A 27,474-nucleotide genomic window follows, 5' to 3' on the forward strand; every position below is an offset into this window, starting at 1 on the left:
CCAAACCCGTTTAGCTTGTAAAGCTATGCTATCAAAGGTTTTTGACCAGTTGAGCCGATTGTTAAAGCACAATCATAGATGGGTGTTTCCTGAACCATCTTTAATAGACCACTTTTGGAAACGTGAAAGTCCACTACCATTTTTTAGCACAACAACCTTTGTTTTAGACATATCAACTGACATTTATCTAGTACATTTAACTTCCTTTGAAGATTATAAAAAACTATTCAAAGAAAAGTATCAAGTCATCAGCAAATAAGAGGAAGACAACATGAATAACATCAGGATGCAACTGTACACCATCTGGACGTTCATCATCCATCTGAATAACTAACTCATTTATAAAGAACTGAAATAGAAAGGGGCTAGGCACACGGCCTTGGTAAAATGTTAATTCAACCTGTGTAGGATAATAAGACCGAAACCTCAAACTGCATTCTGCTTTCGTTGACACTGGCAAGGCGTAACATCAGGCCTAAAAAAACTTTATAAGGTCATGATTTAACTTAATTTCTCATAATTCCAATTATATTATCAGTTGCTTTTTTCTAATAATTTGATCACATTTGGTATCCTCATCGATTATATATATTGGTGGGGTTTGTTTTTTAAAAAAAAGTCAGATATACTTTGACCGACATAAATGCACATAAATAAATGTCCTCCGTTGCTTCTATTCATTTCGTATATTTTGTTTCATAAGTGTCATTATGAAAAAACAACAACAATTATCAAAGCATATAAAACAAGACTTTTTACATGCATGAGTATGTGAAACCGATTCCTAACAGTCGCTCAGGTTCATTCGCACTTTATCCTAAAAGATAAGTGCCAGTACAGCAACAACATTCTTAAATCACAAAAAGACAAAAGTCATTTGAAAAGAAGTACAGTCTGACTTTACCATATTTGTTCTTGCATTGGGTATTTATTGGATGAAACTGAGGTATTCGTCACCGATTTAGGGTGGGTCCATTTTCTAGACACAGGAAATGGATCCTGGTTACTTTTATTATGGGGTACACATAATTTCTTACACCGATTTGGAAATGTGCTAAAGTTGTCTTTATTACAAAGTTTTGAACAATTCTGGTTTAAAGACATACCAATATTTTCTTGTTTCAATTTTAAACAATTTTATTGCAGAAGTATGTGCACTTTCGTATTAGTGACATCACTTCAGGTTCGGGAAAAGACATGTTCCAAAACACTTTAAAACAGAATGTGTTGTGCCTCTTACTGTCTTTATGACAATACTGTATACATTTTTGGTTTAGGGAAAAACATGCCCGATACAGTACAACTTTGAGACTGCTTCCTTCATAAAAAGGTTATAAGCCCTTCCGGTTTAATAACATGTATTCTGCTTTGGGAAAACATGGTAGAACATAGAGTGTGAGTGTGAGTGTGTGTGTGTGTGTGTGTGTGTGTGTGTGTGTGTGTGTGTGTGTGTGTGTGTGTGTGTGTGTGTGTGTGTGTGTGTGTGTGTGTGTTACCACACCTCAATTCAACTGTCATGCCAATATCGGATGCTGTATGAATGTCATTTTTACTGTTCATTTTGTTGAGCTTTGATCTTTTCAATACATTTTCCTTTATGCATCTATCTTTTGTGATTTTTTAACTAGAGTGATTCAGAACTATGGTAAAGTTTCTTTTCGTCGTCAGAAACACATCCTTCCATCCACTCACACACCTCCATCCACTCACACACCCCTCCATCCACTCACACACACCTCCTTCCACCCACAGACACCTCCATCCACTCACACACCCCTCCATCCACCCACACACACCTCCATCCACTCACAGACACCTCCATCCACTCACACACACCTCCATCCGCCCACAGACACCTCCATCCACTCACACACCCCTCCATCCACCCACACACACCTCCATCCACTCACAGACACCTCCATCCACCCACAGACACCTCCATCCACTCACACACTTCATCCACACACACTTCCATCCACACACACACACCCCTCATTCACACACACTTCCATCCACCTACACACCCCTCATCCACACACATCCATCCATCTACACACACCCCTCATCCACACACACTTCCATCTACCTACAAACCCCTCATCCACACACATCCATCCATCCACCCACACATCCCTCATCCACACACACTTCCATCCACTCACACACTTCCATCCACCCACACACCCCTCATCCACACACATCCATCCATCCACACACATCCATCCATCCACCCACACCCCTCATCCACACACACTTCCATCCACCCAAACACCCCTCATCTACACACCCTTCCATCCAACTACACACCCCTAATCCATCCATCAACCCACACCCCCCTCATTTACACACACTTCCATCCACCTACACACACACCTCATCCACACACATCCATCAATCCACCCACACACCCCTCATCCACACACACTTCCATCCACACACACACACCCCTCATCCTCACACATCCATCCATCCACCCCTCATCCACACACATCCATCCATCCATCCACCCCCTCATCCACACACACTTCCATCCACCCAAACACCCCTCATCTACACACCCTTCCATCCACCTACACACCCCTCATCCATCCATCAACCCACACACCCCTCATTTACACACACTTCCATCCACCTACACACACCTCCATCCTCCCACACACCCATCATCCACACACATCCATCCATCCACCCACACACCCCTCATCCACACACATCCATCCATCCACCCACACACCCCTTGGTTCGCAGTGGAAGACTAAACTAAACTAAACTAAACATGAAATTACCTTGCAATCAACTTAACGTGAAATCCCCTTGTAATCAACTAAACGTGAAATCCCCTTGTAATGTAATGAACAATGAAAATGTGATAAGATCAAATGAAATGGATTTGAAACTTAAAGTGAAGTTGCCGTATGGTAGTATATCTGTACTATTCTAATTCACTATTTGGTAACTTAGAAAGAGATATCCATTTACTTCTTACCCATATGAATGCCAGAAGCCAACTGAAATAAACTGTGTCTCGAGCATGCGCATTTTGCGCTCATCCAGCAAGAAGCACGTGCTGCATGCCAACTCTAAAGCTTTCCGCGAAGCTGTTGTGTACCCATGAGTCAAGCCCTGTGTCCAGGAACATGAGACTTGTTCCCGGACAATTGTTTCCGGATGCTTCATAACATGCCCCCTTCCATGATAGACCCCTGTCTATCATCTATTTGGAACAATACTTCATCAATACTATGCAGTTGATAAACTACAAAAAAAACAACTTATTTACAACAATGACTAGTCCATGAAAACAGCAGCACTATTTACAACCTTGAACAACTGGTTCTTGTTCAGTCTCGATATTCGAGAGGACAGATCTTTGTAACTGGTCGAGTCAATCTCGACCCTCCAACTTTAACATCTACAACTCTAACATGGCCATCTTTGCCTGGGTAAGTTTTCAATATCCTTCCCATTGGCCAAGTTCCTCTTGGATTATCTTGTGATACGACAATCACCACATCATCAACTTGGAAGTCTCTTGATGACGTGACCCACTTTTTTCTGACATTCAACGTTGGAAGCCACTCTCTCATCCATCTCCTCCAGATATGCCTGATGAGTTCCTGGATCCTCCGCCAACGCTTCTGGGGAGAAAAGGAAGTGGAATCTATTTCTGGAGTGAAGTCTCCACCAAGCTGCCCATGAAGAAAGTGGTTTGGTGTGAGCGGAACATCATCCTGTGTGTGTGCACTCTGATATGTGAGTGGTCTTGAATTCAAAAGAGCTTCGGCCCCAGTAAAAGCAGTCATCAGTTCTTCATCGGTGACATCACTTGAGCTGAGTACAGCATAAATAGCCCGTTTAGCTGACTTGACCACCGATTCGAATATTCCTCCGAAGTGAGGAGCATTTGGAGGATTAAATCTCCATACAATGCCTCTGTTTGCCAATTTCGATTTTGTGATGTCAGAATCTAATGAAGTCACCAGCTCTTTAAGCTCTTTCACAGCTCCAAAGAAATTCGTCCCGTTGTCCGATATGATCTCCTTGGGCATTCCCCTTCTGTGTGCCATGCGGAAGAGAGCATTCAAGAACGAATTTGTGTCTAGTCCAAAAGCGATCTCTAAATGTACAGCGCGTGTTGCTAGGCATGTGAACAGGCACAGGTAACGCTTTTGACGGCTTTTACCTCGACCCTGTACAGTAAGAAATGGACCAGCGAAATCTACCCCAGCTTGAACAAATGCTCTCATTGAACAAACTACTCTCACCTTTGGAAGATTGCCCATGAGTTGTTGTGCTGGCTTTGCTTTTTGTTTTTTGCACCAAGAACATGCATTTTCCCATTCACGAATTTCCTCCCTCAAGGATATTATCCAGAACTTTGAAGACAATGAGGCTAATGTGGTATTTGTTCCCATGTGGTGACACATTTCATGATGATGTTTAACTATCAACTTTGTCACCAGGCTTTTTCTGGGAAGAATAATAGGAAACCTTGCTTCCCAGGACAGGACTTCTGCAAACCTCAGTCTGCCATTTAATCTCATCACCCCTGTTTCATCCAGAAAAGGCTGTAATCCTATGAGTTTACTCTTAGGTGGTATTCTGCGGTCATAGTACAGTGCCAAATACTCTTTTGGAAATGCTTCCTTTTGATCTTCTGAAATCAGTTTTCTTTCAGCTCCTTCAATCTCTTCTAGGTCCAGTTCTTCTTTCCTTCTCCTATCCTTTTGTGTCCGAGAGTTACTGAGAAACCTGTAGACCCATGCAAAGACTCTGCACAGTCTTTTCCAGTCGGAAAACCTACATGGATCCAAACGCCATGTCTGATCAACATCTTGCACCATCATTGTCACTTTCATATTTGATCCAGTTTTCCTTTCCAGCACAACTTTCTGGAAAGCATGTATCTGCTTTGGCCATTGGCTTACATCAAGTTTTAAAAACTCAGGACCTTGTAGCGATGCTTTTGTACCAAGTGTTTCAGGTTTACAACCTTTTGTAAGTATGTCAGCTGTATTCAACTTAGTTGGCACATGCATCCATTGGCTGGGTTTTGTCACTTCTTGTATAAAACCCACACGATTGGCCACAAATGGCTTAAAGCTTCTACTGTGGCTTTTTATCCACCACAATACGTTCATGCTATCAGACCAGATCCTTGCATCATAAGGTGACATTTCTAGGCCTTTTGCAATAGCAAGCAGAAGTTTCACCCCACGAACCGCTGCCATCAACTCTAGTCGTGGGACACTGATAGCCTTCAGTTGAGCAACATGACTTTTTGCAGCTACAAGTTGACTCGTTGTCCCGTGTTCATTAACACTCACCAGATGAATGACTGCTTCAAAAGAATCTTGTGATGCATCTACAAACACGTGTAGGTTTGGATTGACTATTTCTGTTCTAAATTCTATCCATCTTTGGAAATATAAAGACTTCAAATCTGCCAATTCCTTATACCATTGCAAGACCTTTTCCTCTAAATCAGGATGCAGACTGTCATCCCAACCTACACCAGACACCCAAATGTGTTGCAATATTATCTTTGCACGAATGGTAAATGGAGCTAACAGTCCCAAAGGATCAAATATCTTAGCAATCTCCCCCAAGAAAGCTCTTTTTGACATTTGAAAGTGATCATTTTGGATGTTGTAGCAGAATTGAAACCTATCACTCTCTGCATTCCAGAGCAAACCAAGAGCTTTCACTGATGGCAGTTCAGTCATCTGAATATCAATTTCAGATAGTCTATCTGCAACTGGAATACATTCAAGGACCTTCAATGAATTGGAGACCCACTTCCTGGCGTGCATTCCAGCTGTAGTCCACAGTTCATTCACCTGATCATAAAGCTCTATTGCTTTTTCTTCGGTTTCTACCGAATCCATTGTGTCATCCATGTATGTTGATTTAGCAACTGTGTCTGCAGCCAAAGGAAGATTATTTTTGCATGCCTTAGCATGTTCCTGTGTAACATACTGTGCCAGAAATGGTGAACAATTCATTCCGAAGACTACCCGTGAAAATTCATATACATCAGGTTCTTCGTCCAGGTTCATTGATCTCCATAGACATCTGAAGTACGGTTGATCAGCCTCAGTAATCTTGATTTGCAAGTACATTTCTGCAATGTCGCATATGATTGCGGTTGGATGTTTTCTAAATCTTAGCAATATTTCAACAAGATCATTCTGCATTTTTGGACCTTGGAGAACAACATCATTTAAGGACACCCCATTACTTTTGCTAATGCATCGAAAACCATCCTTACCTTCGTTGTATTTCGTTCAGGTCGGACCACTGGAAAATGAGGTAAGTACCAACATTTTTTGTTAACTTCTTTTTTTTAACTTTTGTGATGTATCCTTTATTCAGATACTGTGATATCATGTCCCCATATGCTGTCTGAACTGTAACATCTTTGGATAACCTTTTCTCAATTTGTTTCAGACGTTTGAAAGCACTATCATAATTACTTTCAGGAAGCTTTGACTTATCCTTCCATGGAACACCAACAGTGTACCTCTCTGAATCATAGGTAAGTGATTCTTTTACAGCATCCACAGCCAGTTCCTCATCTCATGTCATAAAGGGCGTGTACCCTGAAATGGTTTCAACCTCCCAGAACCTATTTACTAATGCCTCAAGCTCTATTTCGTTGCTTGTTGTGTGTGAATCATGAGCAAAGAATGAGCCAGTCACACGTGCAGTATGTATTTCTGATTCGTGTACTTTACCAACACACGTCCACCCCAATGGTGTTAGCCTTGCTATAGGATCACCAGGATGACCACAAACATCTTTGAGAGAACAATGGAGTTCCAAATAGTCCATTCCAATCAATATGTCCACAATTGGTCGAGAACTCAATTTTGGAAACTCAGTGTTACGCAAGTGACTCCAATCATGTGCATGTTTGTTCCAGTCAATCACTTTCATCATCCCTGTGACCTTTGTTGTAGTCAATGCTGATATCGTCATGTTCACCGATCCATCAACACTTTCTAATCCCACTTCAACAGCCATGCTATTAAAGGTTTCCTGCTTGCTGTTAAGAACATTCACAGATACGGTCTGTCTTTGACCATGCACACCTAACTCTGATGCTACGTCTTCATTGATATAGGTTTGTGTACTGGCTTCATCCAGAAGAGCATTGACCTGTATTTTGCGAGTTCCATTTTTCAGTATAACAGGAATTGTCCTGAGCGAAGAAAAGGAATATTCCTTTCTCGTAGTAGACATTGTTGTCTGTTTGTAATCATTCCGAGCTTCTTCAGATTTGTTGCTTGTATTCACAGTGTCCCTTTTCCGTGAGTTTACCCAATCACTATCATGAAGTAATCTATTGTGTGTCGACCGACATCCCTCAATACTACATGGCACATTTGTGGAACATAATTTCCCAACATGACGGATTCCTAAACAGCGAAAGCAAAGCTTCAGTTCTTTTGCTTTGACCCATCGTTTCTGGATTTCTAAAGCTTTGAAGCTTTTACAGTTTACTATCTGATGACCCGTCTTGTGACAAGAGTGACAGAGCTTTACCTGTTTCCTTCCAAAGAAAGATCCTGACCTTTGATTGGACTTATGTTCCCTATCATTGGGCCTTTCAACGATACCCAGTTTCACCTCAGATGCTACGGTTTGAAATTCTCTAAGTCCTTGGCGTTGCCAGGACGAATGGGTCTGAAGTTATAAACTTCCTCCATTTTTAAAGCAATCTGCCTTCTTTTACCTCCATACTTTGTCTCAAGCCGTTCTAAAGCTACATCAAGCAGTGTGACCTAGCCTTGATATGAGATTAGAAGCCTCTCCTGCAACATATTGCTTTAGTTGTAACAGCTTATACTCATTAGTGGCATTAGCTCTGTCCACACATGCCATGAAAGCAGCTTTCCAACTTTCGTAGTCTTTAATGTTGCCATGAAACACAGGAATTGAAACCTGTTTCATCTTGCTCCACATATCAGCACCAATTTTATTGCTATGCGATGTCTTATTTCTTTCAATGAAAGATTTCATTTGGTGATCATAGTTGCTATCTATCCGGTCATATGGCAAATGTAACTTCCCCCTTTCTATTTCAGGAGAAGCATGTGCTTCCATTTCTATTCTTATTCTACTCATATCTATTTCTGGTGCAACTGACTCACCATGACCAACATTCTGATGAACAGAAGGAACACATTGTTCTTCTTGAAGCTCTGCAACTTTAAGTTTCACAGGCATGTGTTTCTTTGTGTTAATTGGGTGAAATATCCTCGACATTACTGACCTTATACCAGAAGACGAGCTGTCATCTGACCTGCTGCTCAAATGCAATCTTGCATTGTGTATTGCATCATCACTATATTCTAATACTTCATCTATTTCCTTACATGTTTTCTTGGCATTCTCGTAATCTCAATGTTGGTCGTATGCCTGGGACAGGTCATACAATAAGTCAACAGCTTTAGCCTGAAGTGAACTCACCTTATCTATCTCATCCCTCGCTGCTTTCCTTGTGGGGAGATCCTCCTGGTCTATCAAACTCAGCATCTGATTTGATTCTGAGCCTTTGTCAATGCAGACTTTGCTGCCGTCTTTTGTTTCTTAAGCTGAGCTATTTTTAACTCCAGCTTATCTACTTCACTAATACTTGTAGCCTTTTCAGGATTTATTATCCCACCTTCAGACTTTGCTATATCAGACATGCTTGTTGCTTTGCCAGCCATTGTGAACAAACAAGCATCAAACTACACCAGAAAATCTATCCTATCTTTGAATGACGTACGTTGACCCTAAGAACTATCAACACCAGTCACTATAACTAACTAACTAGCTAGCCCATAGTCAGAGCAACCACGCTCTGCTACCAATGGTTTGCAGTGGAAGACTAAACTAAACTAAACTAAACATGAAATTACCGTGCAATCAACTAAATGTGAAATTTCCTTGTAATGTAATGAACAATGAAAATGTGATAAGATCAAATGAAATGGATTTGAAACTTAAAGTGAAGTTGCCGTATGGTAACAATGTAAATGGGTAACTCTCTCAACTATCTATTCTATTCTATTTCTGTACTATTCTAATTCACTATTTGGTAACTTAGAGAGAGATATCCATTTACTCCTTACCCATATGAATGCCAGAAGCCAACTGAAATAAACTGTGTCTAGAACATGCACATTTTGCGCTCATCCAGCAAGAAGCACCTGCTGCATGCCAACTTTAAAGCTTTCCGCAAAGCTGTTGTGTACCCATGAGTCAAGCCCTGTGTCCAGGAACATGAGACTTGTTCCCGGACACTTGTTCCAGACATTTGTTCCCGGACGCTTCAGAACACCCCTCATCCACACCTACCTCCATCCACCCACACACCCCTCATCCACACACATCCATCCATCCACCCATACATCAATCACCCACTTCCATCCACCCACACACCCCTCATCCACACACACCCCTCATCCACACACACTTCCATCCACCCACACACTCCACATCCACACACATCCATCCATCCACCACACACCCCTCATCCACACACACTTCCATCCGCCCAAACACCCCTCATCAACACACCCTTCATCCACCTACACACCCCTCATCCATCCATCAACCCACACACCCCTCATCCACACACACTTCCATCCACCACACACCCCTCATCCACACACACTTCCATCCACCCACACACCCATCATCCACACACATCCATCCATCCACCCACACACCCCTCATCCACACACACTTCCATCTACCCACACACCCCTCATCCACACACATCCATCAATCCACCCACACACCCCTCATCCACACACACTTCCATCCACCCACACACCCCTCGTCCACACACATCCATCCACACACACCTCATGCACACACACCTTTATCTACCCATACACCCCTCATACACACACATCCATCCATCCACCTACACACCCCTCATCCACACACTTCCATCCACAAACACACCCCTCATCCACACAAACTTCCATCTACCCACACACCCCTCATCCTCACAAATCCATCCATCCACCCACACACCCCTCATCAACACACATCCATCCATCCACCCACACACCCCTCATCCACACACACTTCCATCCACCAACACACACCTCATCCACACACATCCATCCATCCACCCACACACCCCTCATCCACACACACCTCCATCCACCAACACACACCTCCATCCACCAACACACCTCCATCCATCCACACACACCTCCATCCATCCACACACCTCCATCCACCAACAAACCTTCATCCATCCACACATCCCTCCATCCATCCACACACCTCCATCCACCAACACACCTCCATCCATCCACACACACCTCCATCCATCCACACACCTCCATCCACCAACACCCCTCCATCCATCAACACACCTCCATCCACTCACACACACCTCCATCCACCAACACACCTCCATCCATCCACACACCTCCATCCACCCACACACCCTTCCATCCACTCACACACCCCTCCATCCATCCACACACCTCCATCCACCAACACACCTCCATCAATCCACACACCTCCATCCACCCACACACCCTTCCATCCACTCACACACCCCTCCATCCACCAACACCCCTCCATCCATCAACACCCCTCCATCCACTCACACACCCCTCCATCCACCAACACACCTCCATCCATCAACACACCTCCATCCACTCACACACACCTCCATCCACCAACACACCTCCATCCATCCACACACCTCCATCCACCCACACACCCTTCCATCCACTCACACACCCCTCCATCCATCCACACACCTCCATCCACCAACACACCTCCATCCATCCACACACCTCCATCCACCCACACACCCTTCCATCCACTCACACACCCCTCCATCCACCAACACCCCTCCATCCATCAACACCCCTCCATCCACTCACACACCCCTCCATCCACCAACACACCCCTCCATCCACCACCACACCTCCATCCATCCACACACCCCTCCATCCACCAACACACCCCTCCATCCACCACCACACCTCCATCCATCCACACACCCCTCCATCCACCCACACACCCTTCCATCCACTCACACACCCCTCCATCCATCCACACACCTCCATCCACCAACACACCTCCATCAATCCACACACCTCCATCCACCCACACACCCTTCCATCCACTCACACACCCCTCCATCCACCAACACCCCTCCATCCATCAACACCCCTCCATCCACTCACACACCCCTCCATCCACCAACACACCCCTCCATCCACCACCACACCTCCATCCATCCACACACCCCTCCATCCACCAACACACCTCCATCCACTCACACACCCCTCCATCCACCAATACACCCCTCCATCCACCAACACACCTCCATCCATCCACACACCCCTCCATCCACCAACACACCTCCATCCATCCACGCACCCCTCCATCCACCAACACACCTGTATCCACTCACACACACCTCCATCCACCCACATACACCTCCATCCACTCACACACCCCTCCATCCAGTCACACACACCTCCATCCATCCACGCACCGCTCCATCCACTAACACACCTCCATCAACTAACACACGTCCATCCATCCACGCACCCCTCCATCCACCAACTCACCTCCATCCACCAACACACCTCCATCCATCTACGCACCCCTCCATCCACACACCTCCATCCACTCACACACACCTCAATCCACTCTAACACCTCCATCCACCAACACACCTCCATCCACTCTCACACCTCCATCCACCAACACACCTCCATCCACCCACACACCTCCATCCACTCACAAACACCTCCATCAACCTACACACCTCCATCCACCCACATATCCCCCCATCCACCTACACACCCCTCCATCAACACCCACACATCTCCATCCACCCACACATCCCTCCATCCACCTACACACCTCCATCCACCCACGTATCCCTCCATCCACCTACACACCTCCATCCACCCACATTTCCCTCCATCCACCTACACACCTCCATCCACCCACACATCCCTCCATCAACACCCACACACCCTCCCATGCACCAACACAACCCTCCATCCACCAACACACCTCCATCCACCCACACATCCCTCCATCAACACCCACACACCTCCATCCACCCACACATCCCCCCATCAACACCCACACACCTCCATCCACCTACACACCTCGTAGTATAGGTAATAGGGGTTCTGCAGCAACCCCACTGGAGCTGGATTTATATACCTATACTGCTACTACAGGTGGCACTTTTTATGTGTAAATGACTATGCAATTCAATGATAGTCATGAGTTGTATTAAACGAAACATCAATATTAATTAATAATGAATAAAATTTACTATAGCCCACAAGGATATAGGACAGGTATAGGAGCAATAAAAAAATTAGCCACCGCGGCTTAGGTATCTAAAGATGTAGCCAAGGATTGGTTAAAGAAACAAGCGATGTGGAAAATATACTTACAAGTAGATCCCGGTCGCGAGTTTATGGGATCGATAACAAAACTGGTAACAAAGCACAATGTCAAAATCGTCCGTGGTGAAAGAGAGGCCAACCGCAGTCAAACTATCGTCGAAAGATTTAACAGGACATTAGCGGAACGTTTGTTTGGCTATCAGAATGGGATCGAAATGAAATCCGAGCGATTGAGATCAACCGAATGGGTGACACGATTATCAGCCGTTGTATCAGCGCTGAATAATGAAGTAACGAGATTAATAGGGAAGAAGCCATCCGATGCGATTAAAATGAAATCCGTGACTTCTGAATCTTCAGCACCGAGGAGATGCAAAGAACGAAAACTTCCGGATAGAATAAGGGTAAGATATTTATACCAGCCCGATGAACTCGAAGGAGGCCTACGTCGTGCAACCGATCCCATATGGTCCCTTAAGACATATAACATTAGTCGATTGGTTATGAAAGAAGGAAAGCCTATTCTTTATTATCTTCAAGATTGACCGGGTAGGGCATTTGTACGAGAAGAGTTGTTCATAGTTCCTGACGGTACGGTATTACCACCATAACCATAAGCATAGGTAGTTACACCATCATTATCAATCCATCTCTTTGTATCTAAGGGGGATAATGATGTCTTGTTCATTCTTAATCCATATATCCTATGATTGTAACTTCTTAAAGAGTTCATCTTGTGTTTGAACGTTCTACCGTTGAATAATGATTCTTTATACTGTTCGTGTTTGATATGGTTTTTTACCACATACTTCTTAACGCCCTTGGCTTTTCTTATCTCCCCATTATCGGACTTTTTTATAGAATACACCTTAGGTCTTAATCCTACATACTCCGCTATAGGGGTCCCAGCACATTCATCCTTCATCTTACCTAACACCTTTTTATTATTGGATTATCTTTTGGGTAATCGCTCGTGTCTTACATATCTATTTTTTCTGCCATATCTTTATACACATCCTCGGTTTGTATTTCCATCAACAAAGAATCTGTGTCGGTATATAACACCTCGCATCTATCGCTGTATTGCTTCTTAAGTTCGTTGTAATAAAAGTCATACATTAAGTGTTTTGACAAGTCGAGAATACTCATACCGACATACACCGGTCTGTTGAATTTTATATTACTCTTCTGCATATGCAACGCGGCTAAGTCGTTATCGAATATCTTGCTTCTGTTAAAAGCCGGACTGGCTATAAGTTTCCTGAGTCTTTCTTCCTCATTAGATCTGACTAATTTAACATCAACACGCTTCCTTAGATTCTCCATAGTTTTACCAAATACTGAGTTATTCATGAGCTTATACAGATTCTTTTCGAAATCGCTGGTAGCTATCTTTCATAAATCTGTGTTCAACCTTATATAGGGCTCCATCCAAGGGCTTTGATCAAACTTTAGAACTCTGTGTATTTTCTAAAGTTTCATACCTAACGATAGATACAATTGGAGATTTCTGTAGTGAACTATATATTTTGTCTTATCCATCAAATTTGGTACGAGTTTTTCTACGTTAGCTAACCTTGTATTACCCATCAAGGAGCGTTGATATTCCAACATCAAATCTTTATTAACCATTAATCTTTCGGGAGCTAGCGGATAACTGTTATGATCTTTATGTAACGAACTTGGATATTCCAGGTCAACTTCTAGTATGTACCCTTTATTCGCATTATTATTATGGATATTATTCACATTGATATCATCGACCCACTCAAAACCACCCGTGGGTAAAGGTTGACTCATAGCCCATCCTTACAAATTGTTGGCGTCGAGATATAATATATGCGTGTCGGGTTTACTCGGATCGTATCCTTCCACTAATTTATTATTAGCCTTAGAATACCTTTTCGCTGCCATCGATATACCCCCTCTTAATCCTTTCTCAATAAACAAGTGCATATCATAATCTGTGAGTAGTTTTAGTTCTACGCCGGTCTTCTTCAACAATGCATCCCACGATAGTCCGGGACTGGAATAGTACCATACCGGGTCCAAACCGTATTGTTTTAAACACGTCTTTCTAACTATCTCGAATATATCGGCGAGTAAAAGTACATCGGTTTTTAAGTACAGATCGTGATAATCGCCTAAATTCTTACAACCTAATTTATCCCAGACCGTCAGAGCGTGTTCATTATAGGCATCTGTTATTTTAGATTCTGTTAAGTTACTATAGAATGATTCGAGGGGTGGTAATTCAGTTTCTTCGAATCTAGACCAATCATCCATATATTCGTAAGGATATACACCTTTTCTCAGCAACAAATGACGAGTTATCTTATCGGTATATTGATTTGTTATCGCAAAGTCATCGGGATTGTTCGCATTAGCTAAATTGTCCAGGGAGGATAACAGAAACTGTACGGAGTCTATAAATTTGAAGCCCATTACTTTGCTTTATTCTAGATTTCCCATCCTTGTCCCTATGATGTATAGGTTTAGTCAACGAGAACGATATGTATTTTTCCATATTGTTAGGAATGCACGTTAAACCGCCGTCGGTCTTTGAGATAGTTTGCATGATTAGATGTGAATCGTATCCCCTAAGGTTATGAAACACAACGGGGATGGGTATTGTTTGAGAATTCATTTTTAGTTTCAAGTTACACTCGTTATGCGCGGCTCCCCGATAATTACCCGTGACGTGACAATGATCTCTTACGGAATCCCCATCCAGGGGTTTATTACAAACATGACAACTCGTTGACTTCTTATGGGCCCTCCATTCATCCCTCGTCATACACATGGGTTTCTTACACGATAATTTTTCCCTGATTATTCTCTCTTCATTTTGTAGATATTCTAGGAACTTTCCCGCTGCATCGGGACCTCTGTAAATCACGGGAGTGTTTGTTTTCCCATCATACCTTACAACTATATATCCAAACCCACAAGGAATATGTTCTTGAGTTTTGTACGTAAAACTATTATCTTGATTATTTTCTATGGGTTTGATAAGAGCTTCGAAGTCGGCGTAAATTACGTACGGTACTGGCATTTGATTACAATAATGTTCAAATTTTAATATATTTTTTCCCTCTTTAGGCATATCGATCCTGATAGCGGTCTGTCCAACACCTCTGCAGTCTTCTTTATGCGCTTCTAATAGATCTTATCTGCTGTACCCATGTAGGCATCTTTCGCAGAAATATTTCATTCCCTTATATTTAGTTTGATCGTATAATAGCCTGTTTAAACTCTTTATCCACGTATAATGATATTTTCCATCTTTTTCGATCAGAAATGAATTGATTCTGGGGATATGTTCCGGAGCGGAGCTTATCCTGTGTACAACAATTCCTTTAGAATGTCCGAAAACATTTATAGCTAAATTATTTTGCTTTTCCACCTTATCAATTTGTGATATTGGTGTAGGTTCGTTTATACCATCGAAGTTGAGTCCATCATTTTGGGGATAGCTAGAAGGTCTATTGGCAATTTTAGAATCTATGGGGAACAATGCAGATCTTATCATCATTCTTAAACAGTCATTGGATTTATTTTTTACATTAGTTATGGCTTTTTTCTTCTTATAATACTGGGGTAAATCTATATAAGATCCACCTTTGAAGGGCATATAATTTGCTATATCTAAGTATAAACTATCGATTTTATCCACATCCCAACCCGAACCTCTATTAGTCCAGCGTTCTAAAGTTTCCTGTATCCTCTGAATTGATGTATCTAATGATGCGTTTATAGTATCGGATTCGGTTATAACTTCTTGATTGCTACGGAAATATGGTTTGGTATATTCGGTGCTATCGTCTGTGTTACTTTTACTCAATAACATTTAAATCGTCAGCTAGTATTTTATACTATGTAAATCATCTAACTCCTCGTTAATTTTACTCGATATGATGGGCTTAATATCGTTAACATCCCTGTTGGAATTAATATCCATCTTCCAACCTCTTAGATATTTACCAACGCCGGCGGATGTGGGTTACAAATATTAATTCTTGTTGTTTATTCTCAACATCTTCATTATTATCATCAACATTATTATTATGTTCATCATCATTAGGTTGATTATTATCTAGTAAAGCGATCAATTCAGCTTTTCTCATTCGAGAATAACCTCTCAGCCCACTGTTTCTCGCTCGAGCTTTGAGTTCTCTAACAGTCTGGGGTTTGTTGTATTCCAAACCGAGTACGGTAATCAATTCAACTTTTCTCATTTGAGAATATCCACGTAGACCACGTTGCTTTGCCATAGCCTTCAACTCTCTGACAAAAACCATTGTGACCATGGTATATGCAAAATGAGACAAATGTCTAATTGGTTGTTTTTCATATATTTAAATACGTATTCTCCCCAACCTATTCCTCTCATTGATGTAATCTCTCTTCCTAGCATAAATAATCTTGTTCCTGACCCTATCAGCACCGTGTTCTTTACATAAACAATAATGACCTTTGACCCCTATCCCGCATACAGAACATGTATAGTTTATGTTTCCGCGCCTGATGTAATAATTGTGTATGCCGCAGTAAATTTCAACACAGCATCGGTTACATAGAGTTTTTTTCCCCATGAGTGTAAATATGCAATTATTCATGGTTTATACATCTATCATATCATTTGTCTAAATGCAAATCACATCTACACTGGTGAGATATTGATTAGGCAGTCAGCCAACGCTATTTATAGATTAGCTAACTAGGTCATGGTTTATGCATAGCCACAGCTGTGGTTATTTATGAGTAGTCATGGTATAGCTGAAAATCAATACAGCAGTCAATCCCATAATCACAAATGCGACCTCGCGGTTCTTTTGAGCCTCTGACGGTTTATAAAACTGACTCATTGTTGGTCTCAGTATTGGGTCGAGTTTTTTCCAATAAACGAGGAAGTATTCGTGCATGGCAGATTCAACATCCCTAAACGTTTGAATTGAATGTCCTTCCTTACGCATTTCTTCGTGAATAAAATCTAATCTCTTCATTCTCTGCCGCGTATATTGTGACTGGGCTGCTTGGAGTTGTTCCATTGCTTTGTTATATTGTTTACGCTCCTCTTCAACTTCTTTAGCATTTGATTCCCTCATACTAGAAAATAAATAATTACTCCCCGAAAAAGCTAGAGCATTAACAATAGCTCAACCGACCATCATCGCAATTGTTGCCATGTTTATATCATGGTATAACATTTATACTAAGTTATCCTATAATAATTAGATCTACATCAAGTGCTTTTATGAGTTATCATGATGTAATATTTATACATCATTTCATATAATTATAGTTAAGCAAGTAATACTTATCATCAGGTAAAAATGCATATATGAAATATCAGTAGTTTCAGTTAAAGCTTTTTAGATAGATGCTAGCCTAAGGTAATGGGAGCGCATCTTCTAGACATACTATTCAATAAGACAAGGGTTACGTCTACATAGTTTAATAGTTTTGAAGCTTTTAGATAAATGCTAGCCTAAGGTGTTAAGATCCCATCTCCCAGATTAAAGATTACCTTGAACTATTTTATTTAAGTAAATCTGTCATCACCTATATTAGAATAACATTCAGGAATAAGACTCATTAAGGATTAGCCCCCATACAAGCTCGTTTATAGTGCATTAAGGATTAGCCCCAACACAAACTCGTCTATAGTGTCACCATAAACTCTTTCAAAGCATCCAGTAAATAGTAAATATGTCAACAAGATTAGTGCCAGTCCAACAGGATTAACAGGATTTAGTATTCCCCTCTGTCTAGCCATCCATTTAGCATAGGGCACAACCAATCGTGTATCAACCAATCCTATTCCTTTTTATTGTTCAAATTTTTGTTAAATACATACTGTAGGCAGGTTTTAGGCAGAGAAGGGGTTTGACTCTCTTACCAAGCAGACCTCTCTCCCACAGCCCATAGTGTTGTACCGACTCTCTGTGGCACCATCAGTTATTATCTAAGTATATTGTAAATTGTTAATTGTTCTTGTAAATAAAATTGTGATTAGTCTCCTGTGACTCCGGCTCTTTGCTGACTAATTCCCCAAGAAAACCAGCACGCCATTTGGATGGTATTGTTCACCCAGAACAGTTCCATGATAATTTGGCGGAGAATCATCGTTTTCGGAACCATGGAGCCCAGGAACTAACTACGACCAGCTGCAAGAACCCATTGGAGGACATGTCCAACCGTGATCATCTGATGGAATAACAAGCAAGCTGCATCTACCTCTGACCTCAACACTGGATTAAAGACAACCAACTCCTGCAAAGACACCAACAAAGGAAGAAAAAGTCTTCAAATATTGTAAGTACTACATTGTTGATTACTTGTCTTTCTTTAATTTAGTACGGTACATACTAATAGGTGTCATGGCAAATATGGAGTCTGGTATGGAAAGTAACTTTGAAAGTGAAATTCCAACAGTGTCTTTAGTTACGCCCCTTGCCAACAGTGTAATTCAGGCAAAATTTGGCACAAAAACAACAAATTGTTTAGTAGATACAGGGGCATCCATTTGTTGTATTTCATCTGCTTTTCTGAGCACAGCTTTTGAAAACCTTACTCTTGGAAACTCACCCTTTCCTCAGGTTAAAGGTGTTGGCGGCGAATTGCATAAAGTGTTAGGTTCAATTGTGTTAGATTTTGTCATTGAGGATCAGGAATTTTCTCAAAGATTCCATATTCTGCCTACGCTTCCAGAGGCAGTGATACTAGGTGAAAACTTCCTTGATGACAATGATGCAATCTTAGATTATAGCTGTCATTCCTTGATACTTAACAACAGCACCTCAGATAGGCAATATATCAATTTCATAGCCAATTCAGTGCAAGAGATTAGTGGATTAGCAAAAACAATAGATCAGATTTACATCCCCCCTCAGAGTGAAATTCATTTCAAGGTTAGACTATCAGAGGTCAAAGAGGATTCCCTCATCCTGATTGAACCCATTGCTTCCCTCACTGCTCATTCTGAAGTAGCAGGCGGTAGAACTCTTTCTAAATCAAACAGCAAAACTGCTACATTTAGGCTTATGAATCCCTGACAAGGGCACAGTTGTAGGCAAATTTAGTTACATTGACAAAGACTCTGTTTTTGAAATCGACTCTGACTCTGACCAACCATTCATCAGTACCGTTAACACCGACAATGAGAAGAGAGACAATGACACCAGGGATTATGTTATGCACAAGAATTAGGATTTGATTTGACCAATACACAACTGACTCCAGACCAACGACACAGACTACTTAGATTTTTTGGACAAAATAGAGACATGTTTTCAACGAGTCTTGCAGATTTAGGAAAGACTGACATGCACCAACATATCATTGACACTGGCGACCACCCACCCGTTAAGTGTAGACCATATCGCCAATCTCCTCATCTCCAAAAAGTCACTGAAGAACTTATAGATGATTTTCTGAAGTATGATTTGATTGAGGAGTCTACTTCTATGTATTCAGCTCCCATTATCCTAGTCAAGAAACGCGATGTCTCATATAGATTTGTTTGTGACTACAGAAAGTTGAATTCTGTCACATTACCAATGTCATGGCCTCTTCCTGTTTTCGATGATGTTGTTGATAACATCGCCAATGCACAAGCTAAGATCTTCTCAACTTTAAACCTTGCTAATGGCTACTTCCAACTGCCATTACATGGAGATTCAAAGCATAAAACTGCTTTCGTCACCCATCAAGGCCTTTATCAATTCAAACGATTGCCCCAAGGTTTGACAAATTCTCCACTTTGTTTTCAACAGCTCATGAGCAAAGTGCTACAAAAATTGCTTTTTAAGGTTGCGCTGATCTACATTGATGATTTGATAATTTACAGCAAAAACTTTGAAGGGCATCTCCACCATTTGGAGCTAGTATTTTACTATCTGAAACAGGCAAAATTAACACTAAAGCCATCCAAATGCAATTTTGCAACGGACAAAGTTTCTTTTCTGGATCATGTTTTATCATGTGGAGGTGTTCAAGTTGATGACAAAAAGATTGAAGCAATTAGAACCTTTCCAGTGCCCAAATCACAAAAGCAGATCCGCTCCTTCTTAGGTCTCACGAACTTCTACAGGAAGTATGTTAAAAATTACGCTCACATAGCTGAATGCCTTGCTAAAGAAGCATTCGGAGGCAGAAGTAGGAAAGAAACCAAAGTTCCAATGGTCACTTGAGTGCAATCAGGCATTCAACACACTCAAACATGCTATTAGTAATACACCTGTTCTGGCGTATCCAAATTTTGACAAAGAATTTCTTCTTGCAACTGATGCCAGTGATATGAGCATAGGTTTTGTTTTGAGTCAAAAAGATGAGAAAAATAATGAACATCCAATAGCTTTTGGTGGTAGAGCTCTTCATGGCAGCGAAAAGAACTGGAGCATTACAGAAAAGGAAGGCTTAGCCCTAGTTGAAGCCATTAGATCCTTTCGTCCATACCTTGCAAATTCCAAATTCACAGTCTACACTGATCATATAGCATTGAAGTGGCTGAAATCCATCAAGGATGCCACAGGTAGGTTAGGGCGATGGTCTTTTGAACTTTCTATTTACACTTTTGACATTGTTCACCGCAGCGGCAAAGCCAATGGGAATGCCGATGCTCTCTCACGTAGGGAATATGAGGAAAATAGTAACTGTAATGATCAGACAGAAGAAGATGCTGAGAAAACAGTCTTCTCAGTAAGTTGAAGTAAGTATAAAAGAACATCCAAATTTACGTCACCTACAAAGGATTTGTCCAGATTTCATCCAAATCTTTGACTACAAAGAGGATGATGTCCTTCCACATAATGAAAAGGATCGTCAAAAGATTCTTATCGAAGCCAATACTTTTGAATTGATGAAGGCATCCGATACAGATTCGTTCCACAAAGACAGAAAGGCCATGCAGACAAGTTCATTAAACAGCTAGCAGTCCCAAGAACCCTCAGGAATCAAGTCCTGCAATCCTATCATGAGTTTGGCGGTTGCCACCATGGGAAAGAAAGGATGCACAACATCATAAGACTTAAATACTACTGGCCCAAAATGTACAGCGATATTGCTACTTATGTCCAGACATGTGAGGTATGCCAACAGACCAAGAGGCACTACCATGGCAAGAAGGCACCACTTCGTCCACTACCTGTAGAAGAGGTCTTCACCCGATGGCACGTTGACATTCTCGGTCCCCTGCCAACAACACCAGACAAGTACAAGTACATTTTGGTCATCACAGATGCATCATCCAGATGGTGTGAAGCCTTTCCTCTTCAGACCCAAGAAGCCAAAGAAGTAGCAGATGTTCTCGTCAGAGAAATATTTTGTCGGTATGGCGCTCCAAGGACCTTAATTTCAGACAGAGGTCAGAACTTCATGTCCAAACTTATCAAAGCAATTTGTGAACTTTTGGCAATTAAATTTACCCATACCAGCCCATACCATCCTCAGACTAACAGCTGTGTAGATTCTGTGCTCAATTCTTACATCAATCAATCGAACCAAACCAAAGAAAACCTTATCGCGAATCGAAATGAAAACTAAAAGCGAATCAAACCGAATTGAAACGAACCGTATCGCGAATCGAAATGAAGTGAACCAAACCAAACCATACTGCGAATCGAAACGAAACCGAACCGTATCGCGAATTGAAATGAAATGAACCAAATCAATGCAACACATACTGCGAATCGTACCGAAGCAAATCAAACTATATAGCAAAGCGAATGAAACCGAACCATATTGCATTGAACCGAATGAAAATCGAAGCGAAATGAAGCGAAACGAAGCGAAGCGAAAACAAACCAAATTGAAATAAAGCAAACCTAACAACTGAGATGAACCAAAACAAAGAAAAGGCAAACCAAAAAGTTATGAAAACTAACAAATAATTCTAAAAAGGATATACATAACTTCTAACACTTTAGTAATTGTATACCTTATTAATGTAATTAGTAATTATTAATGTATAAAGCATCTAATGATAGTATCCAAAAATAGGATATTTTTTCCATGATACACTTTTGTAATTTGCTGCCAATACATTCTTCCTGGTCATGACACCATTAAGTAATAATTATGTACTGATCTTTTACATCATAATTATCATATTTGTTTTATTTTCTAGTTATTACAGACAAACGGAGGAAGTATTTATATATGACATATTATTTGAACATGCCAACTCTCTTTTCTTTGTTTCCATGTAAAACCTCTGAAGGACAGGATTAACAGGATTTAGTATTCCACTCTGTCTAGCCATCCATTTAGCATAGGGCACAACCAATCGTGTATCAACCAATCCTATTCCTTTTTATTGTTCAAATTTTTGTTAAATACATACTGTAGGCAGGTTTTGGGCAGAGAAGGGGTTTGACTCTCTTACCAAGCAGACCTCTTTCCCACAGACCTCTCTCCCACAGACCTCTCTCCCACAGCCCAGAGTGTTGTACCGACTCTCTGTGGCACCCTCAGTTATTATCTAAGTATATTGTAAATTGTAAATTGTTCTTGTAAATAAAATTGTGATTAGTCTCCTGTGACTCCGGCTCTTTGCTGACTAATTCCCCAAGAAAACCAGCACGCCATTTGGATGGTATTGTTCACCCAGAACAGTTCCATGATATTTATGTGAATATAAAATATTCAAATGTTCAATAATATAAAATATTCAAATGTTTAATTACTTCATTATGTCTTCCGGGATAAGCCCTTGTTTGATGAGCATATCCTTTGTTGCCATAGATAATCCTATATGAAGAACGGACATACTAATATCATAACTATTAAAATCTAGCTTGGGAGGTGTGGCTTTAGTAATCATTTTAGCTATACGGGCATAGCCAATGGCCAAGCCGGTGACCACCGCTGAATGATACGTTGCGTTTACCAACATTTTACCGTCTGTAACTGGAGTAGTCATGCTTCTTATAGCATTATCTGGGGGCTAACCTCTAATTGAACTTGTTGTATTGGGGGTGATGTTTTCTCTTCTCCGGGCTTATAAAAGAACCATACAGCCGCTATACCAGCAACTCCTACTAGTGCCCATGTTTTAATCGGATAAATATTTGAATTATTTATTAATTTCGCTTTGCGCGCCAGTCCTCCCTTCCTCCCAGCTGCTATTTTCAAAGGATTCTTTGTCACTCTGGCTTTGAGTATTTTCTCATTTACATGTGGTGGTTCCTCATTCACTCGTTGTTCCGCAATCTGTTGTGGTTGTGCAGTTATTTCCTCGTTCACAATCTGTTGAGTCTCCATTATTTATTTGAACTTCGTTCTTTATATCATTAAGTGGGCACGTATGTTTAAATTGACAATACCTAGCCATTATTAAAGCTGTGGTGAGTGGAGCTAAGAACATTCTGTATCTATGATAAAACTCACAGCTTACTGCGCTTATAGCGTGTATGATGAATGGGTCTTTCTCGAGAGATTCGCATAAATACATGCGATGTTCTGCGGGGTTGGGAGAAACGTACTAGCTACGACTGTGTATAGTTGTAACATAGCCGAACCTATCGTTTTAGTCATGGTAGCTCCCAGTCTAGACTCGTAACGCGCATACAGTTTTTTAATCTCTTCGTCGGTCATGTTATCAATTTTTTCGATGGTATAATTTTCTCCCAAATATTGGGAACATTTTCCACCGGCTACTAAAGCCGCAAGTCTTTCTCTATGTTTATCTAAAGATTTATCTGTAACTACTTCTGCATCAGATTCTTTGAGCATTTGTTCGATGAGTTCGTCACATTCCATAATGTAATACCTAAGGAGATATTTAAGTCTAACATAATATAATATGGCGTATCCAATACATCCCGTAATAATGAACTGTTGCGAAAGAATGATGATTTTGAGCCACATTATGTCATATTAACCGCTAATGTTCAATTTGCTACATTTTGCTACATTTTTGCTACATTTTGCTACATTTTGCTACATTTTGCTAAGCAATTGCATAAGCGGCTGGTTGATCGTTTTTTAATACGAGTTTACAGTGCTTCGTTGCCGCTAATAGTTTTCTGACTTTATCTCATTCGAGCTTGGTATAAATGACATCATTTTCGTGTAAACATTCCTCGAATGAATCTCGATCTTTGCAGTGAAAGAGTGCTACCCATTTGGTCTGCTCTCTGAGATCTTTCAGGACAGAGTTGTATTTTTGAGTAAGCTATGCTGAGTATGCCGTCCGGAGAATGCTTAATACGAAAGCATATCTTTCTTTTTTGTTAATTCTTTACTAGCGCTGCAGTCGTCTATTACGAAAAGTCTTGTAAATGTTCGCCGGGATCGACTCTGTGTACCCCATCGTCATTCATTACCCAATGTCTCGATAAGTATGTTTTATTAACGCTTATAGTCGGGCACAGAATAATAATATGATCGAAAACGTCCCGATAATGACTTTGTAAAATATCTAGAATAAAAGCTGTTTTTCCGCAGCCCGTTTGCCCGCATATGATAGCGCAGTGCGGATCTTTAGGTAAAAGATTATTAATACATTGCTTGCACAAATCTTCCATTCTGTATATTAAGTTGCGCATCCATAATCACGTACAAATATATGTTTAATTTACCAGCCGTTTCCTGGAGCTTCGTTATCTGTATAGTGACACCCTCGCTAGCATTTTTATCCCCCGCCGCGCGAAAGCGCGAAGCGGGGGATATAGTATTCACGACCGTCCGTCCGTACGTCCCACCTGTTTGTTGCCGCGATATCTCAAGAACTAAACACTGGATTGTCTTCATATTTGGAACTATGGTGTATATACAGACTCCGCAGACACCAGTCGGTTTTGGTGACCTTGACCCCATTTTCAAGGTCACAGCAGGCATATCTGCTTTTGGAGTTGGAAAACGGTGTTGCCGCAATATCTCAAGAACTAATCTCTGGAATGTCTTCATATTTGGAACTATGGTGTATATACAGACTCCGCAGACACCAGTCGGTTTTGGTGACCTTGACCCCATTTTCAAGGTCACAGCAGGCATATCTGCTTTTGGAGTTGGAAAACGGTGTTGCCGCAATATCTCAAGAACTAATCTCTGGATTGTCTTCATATTTGTAACTATGGTGTATATACAGACTCCGCAGACACCAGTTGGTTTTAGTGACCTTGACCCCATTTTCAAGGTCACAGCAGGCATATCTGCTTTTGGAGTTGGAAAACGGTGTTGCCGCAATATCTCAAGAACTAATCTCTGGAATGTCTTCATATTTGGAACTATGGTGTATATACAGACTCCGCAGACACCAGTCGGTTTTGGTGACCTTGACCCCATTTTCAAGGTCACAGCAGGCATATCTGCTTTTGGAGTTGGAAAACGGTGTTGCCGCAATATCTCAAGAACTAATCTCTGGATTGTCTTCATAATTGTAACTATGGTGTATATACAGACTCCGCAGACACCAGTCAGTTTTGGTGACCTTGACCCCATTTTCAAGGTCACAGCAGGCAAATCTGCTTTTGGAGTTGGAAAACAGTGTTGCCGCGATATCTCAAGAACTAAACACTGGATTGTCTTCATATTTGGAACTATGGTGTATATACAGACTCCGCAGACACCAGTCGGTTTTCGTGACCTTAAATTAATTTTCAAGGTAACATTAACTTAATTTTCAAGGTAACAGACTCCGCAGACACCAGTTGGTTTTGGTGACCTTGACCCCATTTTCAAGGTCACAGCAGGCATATCTGCTTTTGGAGTTGGAAAACGGTGTTGTCGCAATATTGGTGACCTTGACCCCATTTTCAAGGTCACAGCAGGCAAATCTGTTTTTGGAGTTGGAAAACGGTGTTGCCACAATATCTCAAGAACTAATCGCTGGATTGTCTTCATATTTGGTACTATGGTGTACAGGCGGGGGATATTTCGTCACTCTGTGACAAATACTTGTTTATTCTCCTCCCACTGCCGTGTAGTTGGTCATCGTCCGTTGTTCGCATCTTGAGCCATAGCGCGTACTTCGTGGTGAGGTATTCACCCATCGATACACTCCCGAGAGACAGATCTTTCACGACCGCGATAACTTCCAGGGAACGTTTTATAGAAGGAAGTGATACGCTAGCATTCCTTGACTATATAGTTGATTAGGAACGCCCTCGATAGTCAATTCTACTTTTGTAATCTTGGGATTGTAGAACTTCTCGGTATTTCTTTTAAACGCATCGGACGGGTCCTCGAACAACATTAGAATACCCTTCAACGACCTCGTGGGGACGTTTAGATTGATATTCCACATCGTATCTTTTTCGTCCCCCGTGATCTTTCGGTGTCGCAGCACGCGATCGTACAAAATGGCTAAACTTCCTGTATAATGGTTACGAATTTGTCTGGCTAATTCGGGATCCATTATCATATCGTACTCCAGCGAGATATTGTCAATGGAATAGCTAGCATCTTCACCAGATCTGATTACTCTACATTAGTCATTAAAAGTGAGTTTGTATTCTAACCTATCGCCTAGGGATGCTTGATAAAAGGGCATGTGGGAATCTAGTAATTCAAAGTGTAGGGGAATATAGAATCGGTTACCTAATGCGTCGGCAACGGCCTTATCTTTTACGACAGTACTATCACCATTATCAGCACCCACGCGCAGTCTCAATGTGTTCTTATTACAAATACCTTGGTACTGTAAGTTTTCCCGCTCTTTATCCGTTCTCCAGAGATCCATTTAACAATAGTATACATCGCTATCGTCGATACTCAAAACCTCATTACCGCTAATTTTAATCGCGATTTTCTTAACGATAGCATGACCTATGTTCTGAACGGGCTCCCTGTTAACGTCGGTAGATTTCAAACCAATCGTAAATGCTAGTCGGACAGTTCCCGGAACTAACACATCGTGTGCGCCGAGATTAGGAAAGCGAACCAGAAGCGTTTGATTCTGATCGATGGTACTAGGGTTATTAGTTATAGTTACAGACTGACGAATTGCTTTGACCCCTAATGGATCTCGAAGTCTACGTTGTGGGTTTAACTTGCGTCCGTATTGCGAAGACATTGTTATATTGAAAACATGTACCCTATGTTTAATATAAAAATGACTGATTTA

General features: G+C 41.4%; 1 protein-coding gene across 1 annotated transcript; it reads right to left on the reverse strand.

The window, feature by feature from the left end:
- Window positions 1–3,341: 3,341 nt before the first annotated feature.
- Window positions 3,342–4,859, reverse strand: LOC139479474 (uncharacterized). The gene has a single exon (XM_071262320.1). It carries the CDS (start codon window positions 4,857–4,859, stop codon window positions 3,342–3,344), a length of 1,518 nt encoding a protein of 505 aa, XP_071118421.1.
- Between the last annotated feature and the right edge of the window lie 22,615 nt (window positions 4,860–27,474).

The sequence above is a fragment of the Haliotis cracherodii genome, unplaced genomic scaffold (genome assembly GCF_022045235.1).
Source record: "Haliotis cracherodii isolate W230 unplaced genomic scaffold, xgHalCrac1.p SCAF_4, whole genome shotgun sequence".
NCBI lineage: Eukaryota > Metazoa > Mollusca > Gastropoda > Lepetellida > Haliotidae > Haliotis > Haliotis cracherodii.

Coding starts and splice junctions, on each gene's coding strand:
- LOC139479474 (XM_071262320.1), bottom strand. CDS start 4,859: ATGAAAGTGACAATGATGGTGCAAGATGTTGATCAGACATGGCGTTTG.